The sequence below is a fragment of the Oncorhynchus keta genome, unplaced genomic scaffold, assembly GCF_023373465.1.
Source record: "Oncorhynchus keta strain PuntledgeMale-10-30-2019 unplaced genomic scaffold, Oket_V2 Un_contig_5479_pilon_pilon, whole genome shotgun sequence".
Taxonomy (NCBI): Eukaryota; Metazoa; Chordata; class Actinopteri; order Salmoniformes; family Salmonidae; genus Oncorhynchus; species Oncorhynchus keta.
This window is the reverse complement of record NW_026288314.1, coordinates 1-19,912: the sequence shown is the minus strand read 5'-3', so window position 1 is coordinate 19,912 and position 19,912 is coordinate 1. Positions and strand designations below refer to the sequence as shown.

The following is a 19,912-nucleotide window of genomic DNA, read 5'->3' as shown; positions in this document are numbered from 1 at the left end:
TCAATTGCTCAACACAATTTCTGAATCCTTGCTCCATTTCCTGAAAACATTAAACACAAAACCTCATCTTCAAGCACTATTTACATAACCTCTGACTCCTCTTGCAAAATGAAACATTCGCCTCAAAACAGTTTTACCTGTGTTCAAAATCATACACTGCTCTCAAATCATAAACAAAGTGATCAAAATGATATACAGTCTCAAGCAGTCAGTAAACAATACACCGAAAAATAGAAAACACATTGTTCAAAACATACAATTCTCAGGAAGAAGTACATTTTTAATCTAAAAAATATTCATATTTTTCCGACATTGTCTTTTGATGAACGAAAACATGTTCTATCATAGTAGCTCAAAATTGATCAGAAATTACTACTCTGCTTTGCTCTTTGCAATTTAGTTTTTTGTTCTCCTTGTACCCCTATTTTTACAGTACTGTGCCCTGCATCTCACAAACTTGTCCTTTGACTCTGTCATTCTTGTTCTTTGTTGATATGAACCTGCAACCAGTCAAAATCTATTGAGCAGTCAGTACTGTTAATAAATGGAAAGCACAATGTTCAGGGCCATACAATTTGTCCATTGTACAGTATACAGCCTACAATGCACTGTACTACAGTATACAGCCTACAATGCACTGTACTACAGTATACAGCCTACAATGCACTGTACTACAGTATACAGCCTACAATGCACTGTACTACAGTATACAGCCTACAATGCACTGTACTACAGTATACAGCCTACAATGCACTGTACTACAGTATACAGCCTACAATGCACTGTACTACAGTATACAGCCTACAATGCACTGTACTACAGTATACAGCCTACAATGCACTGTACTACAGTATACAGCCTACAATGCACTGTACTACAGTATACAGCCTACAATGCACTGTACTACAGTATACAGCCTACAATGCACTGTACTACAGTATACAGCCTACAATGCACTGTACTACAGTATACAGCCTACAATGCACTGTACTACAGTATACAGCCTACAATGCACTGTACTACAGTATACAGCCTACAATGCACTGTACTACAGTATACAGCCTACAATGCACTGTACTACAGTATAAAGCCTACAAATGCACTGTACTACAGTATACAGCCTACAATGCACTGTACTACAGTATACAGCCTACAATGCACTGTACTACAGTATACAGCCTACAATGCACTGTACTACAGTATACAGCCTACAATGCACTGTACTACAGTATACAGCCTACAATGCACTGTACTACAGTATACAGCCTACAATGCACTGTACTACAGTATACAGCCTACAATGCACTGTACTACAGTATACAGCCTACAATGCACTGTACTACAGTATACAGCCTACAATGCACTGTACTACAGTATACAGCCTACAATGCACTGTACTACAGTATACAGCCTACAATGCACTGTACTACAGTATACAGCCTACAATGCACTGTACTACAGTATACAGCCTACAATGCACTGTACTACAGTATACAGCCTACAATGCACTGTACTACAGTATACAACCACAATGCACTGTACTACAGTATACAGCCTACAATGCACTGTACTACAGTATACAGCCTACAATGCACTGTAAAGTATGCAGCCTACAATGCACTGTACTACAGTATACTTTCCTACAATGCACTGTACTACAGTATACAGCCTACAATGCACTGTATACAGCCTACAGACTGTATACAGTATACAGCCTACAATGCACTGTACTACAGTATACAGCCTACAATGCACTGTACTACAGTATACAGCCTACAATGCACTGTACTACAGTATACAGCCTACAATGCACTGTACTACAGTATACAGCCTACAATGCACTGTACTACAGTATACAGCCTACAATGCACTGTACTACAGTATACAGCCTACAATGCACTGTACTACAGTATACAGCCTACAATGCACTGTACTACAGTATACAGCCTACAATGCACTGTACTACAGTATACAGCCTACAATGCACTGTACTACAGTATACAGCCTACAATGCACTGTACTACAGTATACAGCCTACAATGCACTGTACTACAGTATACAGCCTACAATGCACTGTACTACAGTATACAGCCTACAATGCACTGTACTACAGTATACAGCCTACAATGCACTGTACTACAGTATACAGCCTACAATGCACTGTACTACAGTATACAGCCTACAATGCACTGTACTACAGTATACAGCCTACAATGCACTGTACTACAGTATACAGCCTACAATGCACTGTACTACAGTATACAGCCCTACAATGCAACTACAGTATACAGCCTACAATGCACTGTACTACAGTATACAGCCTACAATGCACTGTACTACAGTATACAGCCTACAATGCACTGTACTACAGTATACAGCCTACAATGCACTGTACTACAGTATACAGCCTACAATGCACTGTACTACAGTGCAGTATACAGCCTACAATGCACTGTACTACAGTATACAGCCTACAATGCACTGTACTACAGTATACAGCCTACAATGCACTGTACTACAGTATACAGCCTACAATGCACTGTACTACAGTATACAGCCTACAATGCACTGTACTACAGTATACAGCCTACAATGCACTGTACTACAGTATACAGCCTACAATGCACTGTACTACAGTATACAGCCTACAATGCACTGTACTACAGTATACAGCCTACAATGCACTGTACTACAGTATACAGCCTACAATGCACTGTACTACAGTATACAGCCTACAATGCACTGTACTACAGTATACAGCCTACAATGCACTGTACTACAGTATACAGCCTACAATGCACTGTACTACAGTATACAGCCTACAATGCACTGTACTACAGTATACAGCCTACAATGCACTGTACTACAGTATACAGCCTACAATGCACTGTACTACAGTATACAGCCTACAATGCACTGTACTACAGTATACAGCCTACAATGCACTGTACTACAGTATACAGCCTACAATGCACTGTACTACAGTATACAGCCTACAATGCACTGTACTACAGTATACAGCCTACAATGCACTGTACTACAGTATACAGCCTACAATGCACTGTACTACAGTATACAGCCTACAATGCACTGTACTACAGTATACAGCCTACAATGCACTGTACTACAGTATACAGCCTACAATGCACTGTACTACAGTATACAGCCTACAATGCACTGTACTACAGTATACAGCCTACAATGCACTGTACTACAGTATACAGCCTACAATGCACTGTACTACAGTATACAGCCTACAATGCACTGTACTACAGTATACAGCCTACAATGCACTGTACTACAGTATACAGCCTACAATGCACTGTACTACAGTATACAGCCTACAATGCACTGTACTACAGTATACAGCCTACAATGCACTGTACTACAGTATACAGCCTACAATGCACTGTACTACAGTATACAGCCTACAATGCACTGTACTACAGTATACAGCCTACAATGCACTGTACTACAGTATACAGCCTACAATGCACTGTACTACAGTATACAGCCTACAATGCACTGTACTACAGTATACAGCCTACAATGCACTGTACTACAGTATACAGCCTACAATGCACTGTACTACAATGTATACAGCCTACAATGCACTGTACTACAGTATACAGCCTACAATGCACTGTACTACAGTATACAGCCTACAATGCACTGTACTACAGTATACAGCCTACAATGCACTGTACTACAGTATACAGCCTACAATGCACTGTACTACAGTATACAGCCTACAATGCACTGTACTACAGTATACAGCCTACAATGCACTGTACTACAGTATACAGCCTACAATGCACTGTACTACAGTATACAGCCTACAATGCACTGTACTACAGTATACAGCCTACAATGCACTGTACTACAGTATACAGCCTACAATGCACTGTACTACAGTATACAGCCTACAATGCACTGTACTACAGTATACAATTACTAAAAGGGACGAAAATCAAAAGGAGTAAACATGTGATCAATGTTGCTCGAATTTCATCAGCTATTTCCACTCTTTGTCTTCCTCTTCCTCCTGTTTCTTGCCCTACTCCTCCTCTTCCTCCTCGACGCCCACCTAGAATACGCACTCGTCCTCGTACATTGTTTCTTCTATCCATTCTCAGACTTTCTCCTTCCCACCTTCAACAACCTGTTTGCTCTCTGAACTGGCTTATATTAGTTGTGTCGCATCATTTGAAACAGGTTAAATAAATGTTGAGTGGTTGTGTTCAATCAATGACATGTGTTCTCTATTTGTATTTGATTGTTGCCACTTGTGTTTACCAGTATGGATGACATGTGCATTAGAGTGCAGAATGTGTTTTGAGAATGAGAATGTGTTTAGAGTTTTGCTGAAAAGTCTAAGTGAAATCTGCAATTTGTGTTTCACCATGTGAAATGGTTTAAGGTATTGACAACAGACTGCATCATTATCTAAATGAGTCCAGGCAACTGAGAACTTTGTTCAGCCAATGGGTTTTAGTGTTTTAGCAACTGAGAACTTTGTTCAGCCAATGGGTTTTAGTGTTTTAGCAATTGAGAAACACTAACTCCATTTCCTTAGTCACTATGTCTGTTGTTGATGGATTCCGCTTGTGCATATGTTTTTCAAAGTTTTTCAACCAAAGACTCTTTAAGTACAGAGTAACAAAGAGAATCCTACCAACCAATAGGAGAAACATTGGCAAATACATAATTGAATATACATGCACATGACACAACCTTTACCTACAGTACCCTCTATCCCTGTATCAGAAATATTCCAAAATAACATCCTATTTCCTTCTTCAGAATCGTTTCGTCCTGGAGGGAGCGTTGGAGATCCAGGACCATGGTCAGAACGCTCGGTTCGGCTCCTCGCTGGCCCCGGTCCCTGACCTGAACGGGGACGGCTTCAACGACGTGGTGGTGGGGGCTCCGCTGGAGGATGACCACAGAGGAGCTATCTACGTCTTCTTCAGCCAACGCAACAGGATTCTGCGGAAATACAAACAGAGGATAGCTGCGTTAGACATCGCTAGTGGCCTGCGCTACTTTGGCCGTAGTATCCATGGCAGTATGGACATGAATGAGGATGGCCTGGTGGACTTGGCCGTGGGGTCCCTGGGGGCGGCCGTGCTTCTATGGTAGGTCACTTAGATATTAACAAGTGTTCTACTGTTCCCCTGGTAGGTCACTTAGATATTAACAAGTGTTCTACTGTTCCTCTGGTAGGTCACTTAGATATTAACAAGTGTTCTACTGTTCCTCTGGTAGGTCACTTAGATATTAACAAGTGTTCTACTGTTCCTCTGGTAGGTCACTTAGATATTAACAAGTGTTCTACTGTTCCTCTGGTAGGTCACTTAGATATTAACAAATGTTCTACTGTTCCTCTGGTAGGTCACTTAGATATTAACAAGTGTTCTACTGTTCCTCTGGTAGGTCACTTAGATATTAACAAGTGTTCTACTGTTTCTCTGGTAGGTCACTTAGATATTAACAAGTGTTCTACTGTTCCTCTGGTAGGTCACTTAGATATTAACAAGTGTTCTACTGTTCCTCTGGTAGGTCACTTAGATATTAACAAGTGTTCTACTGTTCCTCTGGTAGGTCACTTAGATATTAACAAGTGTTCTACTGTTCCTCTGGTAGGTCACTTAGATATTAACAAGTGTTCTACTGTTCCTCTGGTAGGTCACTTAGATATTAACAAGTGTTCTACTGTTCCTCTGGTAGGTCACTTAGATATTAACAAATGTTCTACTGTTCCTCTGGTAGGTCACTTAGTATTAACAAGTGTTCTACTGTTCCTCTGGTAGGTCACTTAGATATTAACAAGTGTTCTACTGTTCCTCTGGTAGGTCACTTAGATATTAACAAGTGTTCTACTGTTCCTCTGGTAGGTCACTTAGATATTAACAAGTGTTCTACTGGTCCTCTGGTAGGTCACTTAGATATTAACAAGTGTTCTACTGTTCCTCTGTTCACTTAGATATTAACAAGTGTTCTACTGTTCCTCTGGTAGGTCACTTAGATATTAACAAGTGTTCTACTGTTCCTCTGGTAGGTCACTTAGATATTAACAAGTGTTCTACTGTTTCTCTGGTAGGTCACTTAGATATTAACAAGTGTTCTACTGTTCCTCTGGTAGGTCACTTAGATATTAACAAGTGTTCTACTGTTCCTCTGGTAGGTCACTTAGATATTAACAAGTGTTCTACTGTTCCTCTGGTAGGTCACTTAGATATTAACAAGTGTTCTACTGTTCCTCTGGTAGGTCACTTAGATATTAACAAGTGTTCTACTGTTCCTCTTAGATATTAAGTGTTCTACTGTTTCTATGGTACTGTATGTATGTGGAGCATATAATAACCACATTTATGATAGCACTGTGTATGGTTCATCTGCAGGTCTCGCAGTGTCGTCCGAATTCACGCCAACATCAGGTTTGAACCCAGCAAGATCAACATCTTTGTGAAGGACTGTGAGAGGGGAGGCAAGGACGTGACCTGCATGTCAGCCATAGTGTGTCTAAACGTCACCGCCCGGACAGCCATACCTCCTACACAGGAAGTGGGTGAGTGTTCAAAAATGACCAATTAAGTCACGTTATAGACTATAATGTAGCCTGCATCCTTCTACTGATTATAACTTCAGTGAGTCACGTTATAGACTATAATGTAGCCTGCATCCTTCTACTGATTATAACTTCAGTGAGTCACGTTATAGACTATAATGTAGCCTGCATCCTTCTACTGATTATAACTTCAGTGAGTCACGTTATAGACTATAATGTAGCCTGCATCCTTCTACTGATTATAACTTCAGTGAGTCACGTTATAGACTATAATGTAGCCTGCATCCTTCTACTGATTATAACTTCAGTGAGTCACGTTATAGACTATAATGTAGCCTGCATCCTTCTACTGATTATAACTTCAGTGAGTCACGTTATAGACTGTAATGTAGCCTGCATCCTTCTACTGATTATAACTTCAGTGAGTCACGTTATAGACTATAATGTAGCCTGCATCCTTCTACTGATTATAACTTCAGTGAGTCACGTTATAGACTATAATGTAGCCTGCATCCTTCTACTGATTATAACTTCAGTGAGTCACGTTATAGACTATAATGTAGCCTGCATCCTTCTACTGATTATAACTTCAGTGAGTCACGTTATAGACTATAATGTAGCCTGCATCCTTCTACTGATTATGACTTCAGTGAGTCACGTTATAGACTATAATGTAGCCTGCATCCTTCTACTGATTATAACTTCAGTGAGTCACGTTATAGACTATAATGTAGCCTGCATCCTTCTACTGATTATAACTTCAGTGAGTCACGTTATAGACTATAATGTAGCCTGCATCCTTCTACTGATTATAACTTCAGTGAGTCACTTTATAGACGATAATGTAGCCTGCATCCTTCTACTGATTATAACTTCAGTGAGTCACGTTATAGACTATAATGTAGCCTGCATCCTTCTACTGATTATAACTTCAGTGAGTCACGTTATAGACTATAATGTAGCCTGCATCCTTCTACTGATTATAACTTCAGTGAGTCATGTTATAGACTATAATGTATCCTGCATCCTTCTACTGATTATAACTTCAGTGAGTCACGTTATAGACTATAATGTATCCTGCATCCTTCTACTGATTATGACTTCAGTGAGTCACGTTATAGACTGTAATGTAGCCTGCATCCTTCTACTGATTATAACTTCAGTGAGTCACGTTATAGACTATAATGTAGCCTGCATCCTTCTACTGATTATAACTTCAGTGAGTCACGTTATAGACTATAATGTAGCCTGCATCCTTCTACTGATTATAACTTCAGTGAGTCACGTTATAGACTGTAATGTAGCCTGCATCCTTCTACTGATTATAACTTCAGTGAGTCACGTTATAGACTGTAATGTAGCCTGCATCCTTCTACTGATTATAACTTCAGTGAGTCACGTTATAGACTATAATGTAGCCTGCATCCTTCTACTGATTATAACTTCAGTGAGTCACGTTATAGACTATAATGTAGCCTGCATCCTTCTACTGATTATAACTTCAGTGAGTCACGTTATAGACTGTAATGTAGCCTGCATCCTTCTACTGATTATAACTTCAGTGAGTCACGTTATAGACTATAATGTAGCCTGCATCCTTCTACTGATTATAACTTCAGTGAGTCACGTTATAGACTGTAATGTAGCCTGCATCCTTCTACTGATTATGACTTCAGTGAGTCACGTTATAGACTATAATGTAGCCTGCATCCTTCTACTGATTATAACTTCAGTGAGTCACGTTATAGACTATAATGTAGCCTGCATCCTTCTACTGATTATAACTTCAGTGAGTCACGTTATAGACTATAATGTAGCCTGCATCCTTCTACTGATTATGACTTCAGTGAGTCACGTTATAGACTATAATGTAGTCTGCATCCTTCTACTGATTATAACTTCAGTGAGTCACGTTATAGACTATAATGTAGCCTGCATCCTTCTACTGATTATAACTTCAGTGAGTCACGTTATAGACTATAATGTAGCCTGCATCCTTCTACTGATTATAACTTCAGTGAGTCACGTTATAGACTATAATGTAGCCTGCATCCTTCTACTGATTATGACTTCAGTGAGTCACGTTATAGACTATAATGTAGCCTGCATCCTTCTACTGATTATAACTTCAGTGAGTCACGTTATAGACTATAATGTAGCCTGCATCCTTCTACTGATTATGACTTCAGTGAGTCACGTTATAGACTATAATGTAGCCTGCATCCTTCTACTGATTATAACTTCAGTGAGTCACGTTATAGACTATAATGTAGCCTGCATCCTTCTACTGATTATAACTTCAGTGAGTCACGTTATAGACTATAATGTAGCCTGCATCCTTCTACTGATTATAACTTCAGTGAGTCACGTTATAGACTATAATGTAGCCTGCATCCTTCTACTGATTATGACTTCAGTGAGTCACGTTATAGACTATAATGTAGCCTGCATCCTTCTACTGATTATAACTTCAGTGAGTCACGTTATAGACTATAATGTATCCTGCATCCTTCTACTGATTATGACTTCAGTGAGTCACGTTATAGACTATAATGTAGCCTGCATCCTTCTACTGATTATAACTTCAGTGAGTCACGTTATAGACTATAATGTAGCCTGCATCCTTCTACTGATTATAACTTCAGTGAGTCACGTTATAGACTATAATGTAGCCTGCATCCTTCTACTGATTATAACTTCAGTGAGTCACGTTATAGACTATAATGTAGCCTGCATCCTTCTACTGATTATAACTTCAGTGAGTCACGTTATAGACTATAATGTAGTCTGCATCCTTCTACTGATTATAACTTCAGTGAGTCACGTTATAGACTATAATGTAGCCTGCATCCTTCTACTGATTATAACTTCAGTGAGTCACGTTATAGACTATAATGTAGCCTGCATCCTTCTACTGATTATAACTTCAGTGAGTCACGTTATAGACTATAATGTAGCCTGCATCCTTCTACTGATTATAACTTCAGTGAGTCACGTTATAGACTATAATGTAGCCTGCATCCTTCTACTGATTATAACTTCAGTGAGTCACGTTATAGACTATAATGTAGCCTGCATCCTTCTACTGATTATAACTTCAGTGAGTCACGTTATAGACTATAATGTAGCCTGCATCCTTCTACTGATTATAACTTCAGTGAGTCACGTTATAGACTATAATGTAGCCTGCATCCTTCTACTGATTATAACTTCAGTGAGTCACGTTATAGACTATAATGTAGCCTGCATCCTTCTACTGATTATAACTTCAGTGAGTCACGTTATAGACTATAATGTAGCCTGCATCCTTCTACTGATTATAACTTCAGTGAGTCACGTTATAGACTATAATGTAGCCTGCATCCTTCTACTGATTATAACTTCAGTGAGTCACGTTATAGACTATAATGTAGCCTGCATCCTTCTACTGATTATAACTTCAGTGAGTCACGTTATAGACTATAATGTAGCCTGCATCCTTCTACTGATTATAACTTCAGTGAGTCACGTTATAGACTATAATGTAGCCTGCATCCTTCTACTGATTATAACTTCAGTGAGTCACGTTATAGACTATAATGTAGCCTGCATCCTTCTACTGATTATGACTTCAGTGAGTCACGTTATAGACTATAATGTAGCCTGCATCCTTCTACTGATTATAACTTCAGTGAGTCACGTTATAGACTATAATGTAGCCTGCATCCTTCTACTGATTATGACTTCAGTGAGTCACGTTATAGACTATAATGTAGCCTGCATCCTTCTACTGATTATAACTTCAGTGAGTCACGTTATAGACTATAATGTAGCCTGCATCCTTCTACTGATTATAACTTCAGTGAGTCACGTTATAGACTATAATGTAGCCTGCATCCTTCTACTGATTATAACTTCAGTGAGTCACGTTATAGACTATAATGTAGCCTGCATCCTTCTACTGATTATAACTTCAGTGAGTCACGTTATAGACTATAATGTAGCCTGCATCCTTCTACTGATTATAACTTCAGTGAGTCACGTTATAGACTATAATGTAGCCTGCATCCTTCTACTGATTATAACTTCAGTGAGTCACGTTATAGACTATAATGTAGCCTGCATCCTTCTACTGATTATAACTTCAGTGAGTCACGTTATAGACTATAATGTAGCCTGCATCCTTCTACTGATTATAACTTCAGTGAGTCACGTTATAGACTATAATGTAGCCTGCATCCTTCTACTGATTATAACTTCAGTGAGTCACGTTATAGACTATAATGTAGCCTGCATCCTTCTACTGATTATAACTTCAGTGAGTCACGTTATAGACTATAATGTAGCCTGCATCCTTCTACTGATTATAACTTCAGTGAGTCACGTTATAGACTATAATGTAGCCTGCATCCTTCTACTGATTATAACTTCAGTGAGTCACGTTATAGACTATAATGTAGCCTGCATCCTTCTACTGATTATAACTTCAGTGAGTCACGTTATAGACTATAATGTAGCCTGCATCCTTCTACTGATTATAACTTCAGTGAGTCACGTTATAGACTATAATGTAGCCTGCATCCTTCTACTGATTATAACTTCAGTGAGTCACGTTATAGACTATAATGTAGCCTGCATCCTTCTACTGATTATGACTTCAGTGAGTCACGTTATAGACTATAATGTATCCTGCATCCTTCTACTGATTATGACTTCAGTGAGTCACGTTATAGACTATAATGTAGCCTGCATCCTTCTACTGATTATAACTTCAGTGAGTCACGTTATAGACTATAATGTAGCCTGCATCCTTCTACTGATTATAACTTCAGTGAGTCACGTTATAGACTATAATGTAGCCTGCATCCTTCTACTGATTATAACTTCAGTGAGTCACGTTATAGACTATAATGTAGCCTGCATCCTTCTACTGATTATAACTTCAGTGAGTCACGTTATAGACTATAATGTAGCCTGCATCCTTCTACTGATTATAACTTCAGTGAGTCACGTTATAGACTATAATGTAGCCTGCATCCTTCTACTGATTATAACTTCAGTGAGTCACGTTATAGACTATAATGTAGCCTGCATCCTTCTACTGATTATAACTTCAGTGAGTCACGTTATAGACTATAATGTAGCCTGCATCCTTCTACTGATTATAACTTAAGTGAGTCACGTTATAGACTATAATGTATCCTGCATCCTTCTACTGATTATGACTTCAGTGAGTCACGTTATAGACTATAATGTAGCCTGCATCCTTCTACTGATTATAACTTCAGTGAGTCACGTTATAGACTATAATGTAGCCTGCATCCTTCTACTGATTATAACTTCAGTGAGTCACGTTATAGACTATAATGTAGCCTGCATCCTTCTACTGATTATAACTTCAGTGAGTCACGTTATAGACTATAATGTAGTCTGCATCCTTCTACTGATTATGACTTCAGTGAGTCACGTTATAGACTATAATGTATCCTGCATCCTTCTACTGATTATGACTTCAGTGAGTCACGTTATAGACTATAATGTATCCTGCATCCTTCTACTGATTATAACTTCAGTGAGTCACGTTATAGACTATAATGTATCCTGCATCCTTCTACTGATTATGACTTCAGTGAGTCACGTTATAGACTATAATGTATCCTGCATCCTTCTACTGATTATGACTTCAGTGAGTCACGTTATAGACTATAATGTATCCTGCATCCTTCTACTGATTATGACTTCAGTGAGTCACGTTATAGACTATAATGTATCCTGCATCCTTCTACTGATTATGACTTCAGTGAGTCACGTTATAGACTATAATGTAGTCTGCATCCTTCTACTGATTATAACTTCAGTGAGTCACGTTATAGACTATAATGTATCCTGCATCCTTCTACTGATTATAACTTCAGTGAGTCACGTTATAGACTATAATGTAGCCTGCATCCTTCTACTGATTATAACTTCAGTGAGTCACGTTATAGACTGTAATGTAGCCTGCATCCTTCTACTGATTATAACTTCAGTGAGTCACGTTATAGACTATAATGTAGCCTGCATCCTTCTACTGATTATGACTTCAGTGAGTCACGTTATAGACTATAATGTATCCTGCATCCTTCTACTGATTATAACTTCAGTGAGTCACGTTATAGACTATAATGTAGCCTGCATCCTTCTACTGATTATAACTTCAGTGAGTCACGTTATAGACGATAATGTAGCCTGCATCCTTCTACTGATTATGACTTCAGTGAGTCACGTTATAGACTATAATGTAGCCTGCATCCTTCTACTGATTATAACTTCAGTGAGTCACGTTATAGACTGTAATGTAGCCTGCATCCTTCTACTGATTATAACTTCAGTGAGTCACGTTATAGACTATAATGTAGCCTGCATCCTTCTACTGATTATAACTTCAGTGAGTCACGTTATAGACTATAATGTAGCCTGCATCCTTCTACTGATTATAACTTCAGTGAGTCACGTTATAGACTATAATGTAGCCTGCATCCTTCTACTGATTATAACTTCAGTGAGTCACGTTATAGACTATAATGTAGCCTGCATCCTTCTACTGATTATAACTTCAGTGAGTCACGTTATAGACTATAATGTAGCCTGCATCCTTCTACTGATTATAACTTCAGTGAGTCACGTTATAGACTATAATGTAGCCTGCATCCTTCTACTGATTATAACTTCAGTGAGTCACGTTATAGACTATAATGTATCCTGCATCCTTCTACTGATTATAACTTCAGTGAGTCACGTTATAGACTATAATGTAGCCTGCATCCTTCTACTGATTATAACTTCAGTGAGTCACGTTATAGACTATAATGTAGCCTGCATCCTTCTACTGATTATAACTTCAGTGAGTCACGTTATAGACTATAATGTAGCCTGCATCCTTCTACTGATTATAACTTCAGTGAGTCACGTTATAGACTATAATGTAGCCTGCATCCTTCTACTGATTATAACTTCAGTGAGTCACGTTATAGACTATAATGTAGCCTGCATCCTTCTACTGATTATAACTTCAGTGAGTCACGTTATAGACTATAATGTAGCCTGCATCCTTCTACTGATTATAACTTCAGTGAGTCACGTTATAGACTATAATGTAGTCTGCATCCTTCTACTGATTATAACTTCAGTGAGTCACGTTATAGACTATAATGTAGTCTGCATCCTTCTACTGATTATAACTTCAGTGAGTCACGTTATAGACTATAATGTAGTCTGCATCCTTCTACTGATTATAACTTCAGTGAGTCACGTTATAGACTATAATGTAGCCTGCATCCTTCTACTGATTATAACTTCAGTGAGTCACTTTATAGACTATAATGTAGCCTGCATCCTTCTACTGATTATAACTTCAGTGAGGCACGTTATAGACTATAATGTAGCCTGCATCCTTCTACTGATTATAACTTCAGTGAGTCACGTTATAGACTATAATGTATCCTGCATCCTTCTACTGATTATGACTTCAGTGAGTCACGTTATAGACTATAATGTAGCCTGCATCCTTCTACTGATTATAACTTCAGTGAGTCACGTTATAGACTATAATGTAGCCTGCATCCTTCTACTGATTATAACTTCAGTGAGTCACGTTATAGACTATAATGTAGCCTGCATCCTTCTACTGATTATAACTTCAGTGAGTCACGTTATAGACTATAATGTAGCCTGCATCCTTCTACTGATTATAACTTCAGTGAGTCACGTTATAGACTATAATGTAGCCTGCATCCTTCTACTGATTATAACTTCAGTGAGTCACGTTATAGACTATAATGTAGCCTGCATCCTTCTACTGATTATAACTTCAGTGAGTCACGTTATAGACTATAATGTAGCCTGCATCCTTCTACTGATTATAACTTCAGTGAGTCACGTTATAGACTATAATGTAGCCTGCATCCTTCTACTGATTATAACTTCAGTGAGTCACGTTATAGACTATAATGTAGCCTGCATCCTTCTACTGATTATGACTTCAGTGAGTCACGTTATAGACTATAATGTAGCCTGCATCCTTCTACTGATTATAACTTCAGTGAGTCACGTTATAGACTATAATGTAGCCTGCATCCTTCTACTGATTATAACTTCAGTGAGTCACGTTATAGACTATAATGTAGCCTGCATCCTTCTACTGATTATAACTTCAGTGAGTCACGTTATAGACTATAATGTAGCCTGCATCCTTCTACTGATTATAACTTCAGTGAGTCACGTTATAGACTATAATGTAGCCTGCATCCTTCTACTGATTATAACTTCAGTGAGTCACGTTATAGACTATAATGTAGCCTGCATCCTTCTACTGATTATAACTTCAGTGAGTCACGTTATAGACTATAATGTAGCCTGCATCCTTCTACTGATTATAACTTCAGTGAGTCACGTTATAGACTATAATGTAGCCTGCATCCTTCTACTGATTATAACTTCAGTGAGTCACGTTATAGACTATAATGTAGCCTGCATCCTTCTACTGATTATAACTTCAGTGAGTCACGTTATAGACTATAATGTAGCCTGCATCCTTCTACTGATTATAACTTCAGTGAGTCACGTTATAGACTATAATGTAGCCTGCATCCTTCTACTGATTATGACTTCAGTGAGTCACGTTATAGACTATAATGTAGCCTGCATCCTTCTACTGATTATAACTTCAGTGAGTCACGTTATAGACTATAATGTAGCCTGCATCCTTCTACTGATTATAACTTCAGTGAGTCACGTTATAGACTATAATGTAGCCTGCATCCTTCTACTGATTATGACTTCAGTGAGTCACGTTATAGACTATAATGTAGCCTGCATCCTTCTACTGATTATAACTTCAGTGAGTCACGTTATAGACTATAATGTAGCCTGCATCCTTCTACTGATTATGACTTCAGTGAGTCACGTTATAGACTATAATGTAGCCTGCATCCTTCTACTGATTATAACTTCAGTGAGTCACGTTATAGACTATAATGTAGCCTGCATCCTTCTACTGATTATAACTTCAGTGAGTCACGTTATAGACTATAATGTAGCCTGCATCCTTCTACTGATTATAACTTCAGTGAGTCACGTTATAGACTATAATGTAGCCTGCATCCTTCTACTGATTATAACTTCAGTGAGTCACGTTATAGACTATAATGTAGCCTGCATCCTTCTACTGATTATAACTTCAGTGAGTCACGTTATAGACTATAATGTAGCCTGCATCCTTCTACTGATTATAACTTCAGTGAGTCACGTTATAGACTATAATGTATCCTGCATCCTTCTACTGATTATAACTTCAGTGAGTCACGTTATAGACTATAATGTAGTCTGCATCCTTCTACTGATTATAACTTCAGTGAGTCACGTTATAGACTATAATGTAGCCTGCATCCTTCTACTGATTATAACTTCAGTGAGTCACGTTATAGACTATAATGTAGCCTGCATCCTTCTACTGATTATAACTTCAGTGAGTCACGTTATAGACTATAATGTAGCCTGCATCCTTCTACTGATTATAACTTCAGTGAGTCACGTTATAGACTGTAATGTAGCCTGCATCCTTCTACTGATTATAACTTCAGTGAGTCACGTTATAGACTATAATGTAGCCTGCATCCTTCTACTGATTATAACTTCAGTGAGTCACGTTATAGACTATAATGTAGCCTGCATCCTTCTACTGATTATAACTTCAGTGAGTCACGTTATAGACTATAATGTAGCCTGCATCCTTCTACTGATTATAACTTCAGTGAGTCACGTTATAGACTGTAATGTAGCCTGCATCCTTCTACTGATTATAACTTCAGTGAGTCACGTTATAGACTATAATGTAGCCTGCATCCTTCTACTGATTATAACTTCAGTGAGTCACGTTATAGACTGTAATGTAGCCTGCATCCTTCTACTGATTATAACTTCAGTGAGTCACGTTATAGACTATAATGTAGCCTGCATCCTTCTACTGATTATAACTTCAGTGAGTCACGTTATAGACTATAATGTAGCCTGCATCCTTCTACTGATTATAACTTCAGTGAGTCACGTTATAGACTATAATGTAGCCTGCATCCTTCTACTGATTATAACTTCAGTGAGTCACGTTATAGACTATAATGTAGCCTGCATCCTTCTACTGATTATAACTTCAGTGAGTCACGTTATAGACTATAATGTAGCCTGCATCCTTCTACTGATTATAACTTCAGTGAGTCACGTTATAGACTATAATGTAGTCTGCATCCTTCTACTGATTATAACTTCAGTGAGTCACGTTATAGACTATAATGTAGCCTGCATCCTTCTACTGATTATAACTTCAGTGAGTCACGTTATAGACTATAATGTAGTCTGCATCCTTCTACTGATTATAACTTCAGTGAGTCACGTTATAGACTATAATGTAGTCTGCATCCTTCTACTGATTATAACTTCAGTGAGTCACGTTATAGACTATAATGTAGCCTGCATCCTTCTACTGATTATAACTTCAGTGAGTCACGTTATAGACTATAATGTAGCCTGCATCCTTCTACTGATTATAACTTCAGTGAGTCACGTTATAGACTATAATGTAGTCTGCATCCTTCTACTGATTATAACTTCAGTGAGTCACGTTATAGACTATAATGTAGCCTGCATCCTTCTACTGTTTATAACTTCAGTGAGTCACGTTATAGACTATAATGTAGCCTGCATCCTTCTACTGATTATAACTTCAGTGAGTCACGTTATAGACTATAATGTAGCCTGCATCCTTCTACTGATTATAACTTCAGTGAGTCACGTTATAGACTATAATGTAGCCTGCATCCTTCTACTGATTATAACTTCAGTGAGTCACGTTATAGACTATAATGTATCCTGCATCCTTCTACTGATTATAACTTCAGTGCAAGAGATGTCAGATTGACTCCAACTACCTTGAGATATTGCTGAACTCTTTCTCTGCACTTCTCATAATATGGGTTCTGTTTAAGCCGCCCACTGCTTACTGCTTTTATGGGGATGAGAACTAAACAAATAAAACTGGATTCATCTTAATGGATGTAATATCCCAGTGGAGCCACAAAGCCTTGTTTATATTCAGGAATAACTTTATTCACTGTTGTTTGTTCACTGTACAGTCAGCAGAGGACCTCATTGTCTTTCAGGCAAAACTGACATCTTGATTAACTCTACTGTTGATTTCCTACTGTTCTATGTTTGAAGCAAAGCTTAGCCTTTCCAAGACTGTTCTATGTTTAGAGCAAAGCTTTCCAAGACTGTTCTATGTTTAGAGCAAAGCTTAGCCTTTCCAAGCCTACACATTGGCTAAGGATCAAGTCAGCACTGGAAGTAATGCAGTTCAGAGACTCATAGTTGTAATCATGATCCAAACGTGTATTGCTCAATGTCTCTGCTTGGTTGTTGTTGAGTCAGTCAGACCGCTCTGTTGTTGGCTCACTAAGTGAAAGGGTGATGGCTTCTTGCCCCGGAGCAGAGCCACAGGAAAATGTTTCCTCGCTATCAGTGACAGTTTAGGATTTCATTCTATCTGCCAAACACATACGCTGCAGGCTACAGAGCGGTTACGGACATGCTACGCCAACTGCTACATCTGATGAGAACTGGTCTGGATTATCCTAGCCTCTGACTGTTAACTAGCATACTGTATGTAAATTGCCCTCCGAATAGTATGCATTCTGTCCACTCTACTCATTGAATTTCTATGGTGGCAATATAATCAGGCTGATGGTTGTCAGGCTGTGGATAACCCGACATGGCTACCCCACACTTCTGAATCTCCCTGGAGACCGTTTCGGTTGCCATGGCTCTGAGGTGTTGAATCACCGACAGTGACCCACCCGTGCTCTGATACAAGGTATCTCTGGTCACAATTTGTTTTAAAGGTTGAGGCCTGTTGGCTCAGGTTTTCCCCCTTGTGTGGGACTATAGGAGGCAGGCTAAGGAGGCAGGCTAAGGAGGCAGGCTAAGGAGGTAGGCTAAGGAGGCAGGCTAAGGAGGCATTGAGGCGTAGATGTTTCTGGTTAACCTCCCAACCTCCCGCCATCTTTGTCACATATGTTAGATGGGCCAAACTAATAGGAAGAAGCCTCAGAAAGTTATCATGTCCTCCGCCGGGACGGTTGGACATTTAGGGGACACTGAACAGCGGGAACACATTGATTTGATTTCCCCTCATCATCATGTCTGGTCTAGTAACATCTGTCAGATGTGCTGCAGCTGCTGCTGGGGCTGCAAATCTGTTGTCAACTGTACAAGGAAGACTAAACTTTGAGAAAAGAGATATCTACAAATGTGCTTAAGGTAACATGCTTTCAACTTTAAGCAGCATCTGATGGAAATGGAAAGAGCATGTGTTCAACATCCACTGAAGTAGCTATCAACTTTAATAGATACAGTAGTTGCTGTGGTAACCAAACAATCAGACATTGCTAGTTTAGCTAACCAAACCATCAGTTCTGGCTTGCCATTATGAAAATGGAACTCAACAATGCCAATGTTTTCAATTGAACTTTTGCTTAAAAAGCAGCTCAAATATAGAACATGTAAGAATGAACTATAGCCATTGAATTCTACCGTGCAAATATACCACACGTTATAGGGAAATAATGCACACTCTGGAATGCCTTTCAAGCCAATCAGAAAGGAGCATTCAACAATGTCATGGTATAATGGAGAGTGTAGGTCTGAGGTATGGGAGACCAGTGTACTCTCCAGTTGGCATGCTCAGTAGGGTAATGTGCATGAGCTCTGCATTTTATGCTATTTTCCCCAAGCTATTAAAGCAGTGTAATAAATAATGTGCCTCTTAAACAGTGTGGGTTGGAAATGAATCACTTCCAAAGCTATATGGCTCAAGAGGTCTAGTCAACTCTCTCAACTCCGCAGTAGTCACTCATTCAAATGTCCTCGACTGAGACGTTGTTTCAGTTCCTTGACGGTGGCTCTTGTATTTTGTCCAAGTTTCTTTTTTTGTAATGTAATCTGTGCTGCTTCTGGTCATTACTTTATAGAAAATAATGTATTGATGTATAGAACATATTTCCAACATTTATGCTCCTTCTTTCTTCATCTCTCTAGCTATCACTTACAACACCACCATTGGGGAGCGCCGATTCAACCCCAGAGCCATAATGGACGACCCTGATAAACTGCTGTTTCAAAACCTGACCCTGCTTTCTGGAGAGGAGACCTGTCAACACATCTACTTCCATGTCATGGTGAGCACTGACTGAACTCTAGCTGAATTCCAAATCAACATCTAGACTCTAACCTATCAGGGAGATCTGAGATTATTGGATAGGTGGAAGCAATATG

At 38.9% G+C, this 19,912-nt stretch overlaps 1 protein-coding gene across 1 annotated transcript in view; it reads left to right on the top strand.

Moving 5' to 3' along the window:
• LOC127925352 (integrin alpha-11-like) overlaps positions 1-19,830 on the top strand; it is a gene marked incomplete at its 5' end in the record, with an annotated part of 53,131 nt that extends 33,301 nt beyond the window's left edge. The window contains 3 exons of the mRNA XM_052510251.1: positions 4,804-5,138; positions 6,405-6,571; positions 19,676-19,830. Coding sequence (XP_052366211.1) covers positions 4,804-5,138; positions 6,405-6,571; positions 19,676-19,830 — 657 coding nt within the window. The remainder of the gene's footprint in view (positions 1-4,803; positions 5,139-6,404; positions 6,572-19,675) is intronic.
• Positions 19,831-19,912: the final 82 nt, after the last annotated feature.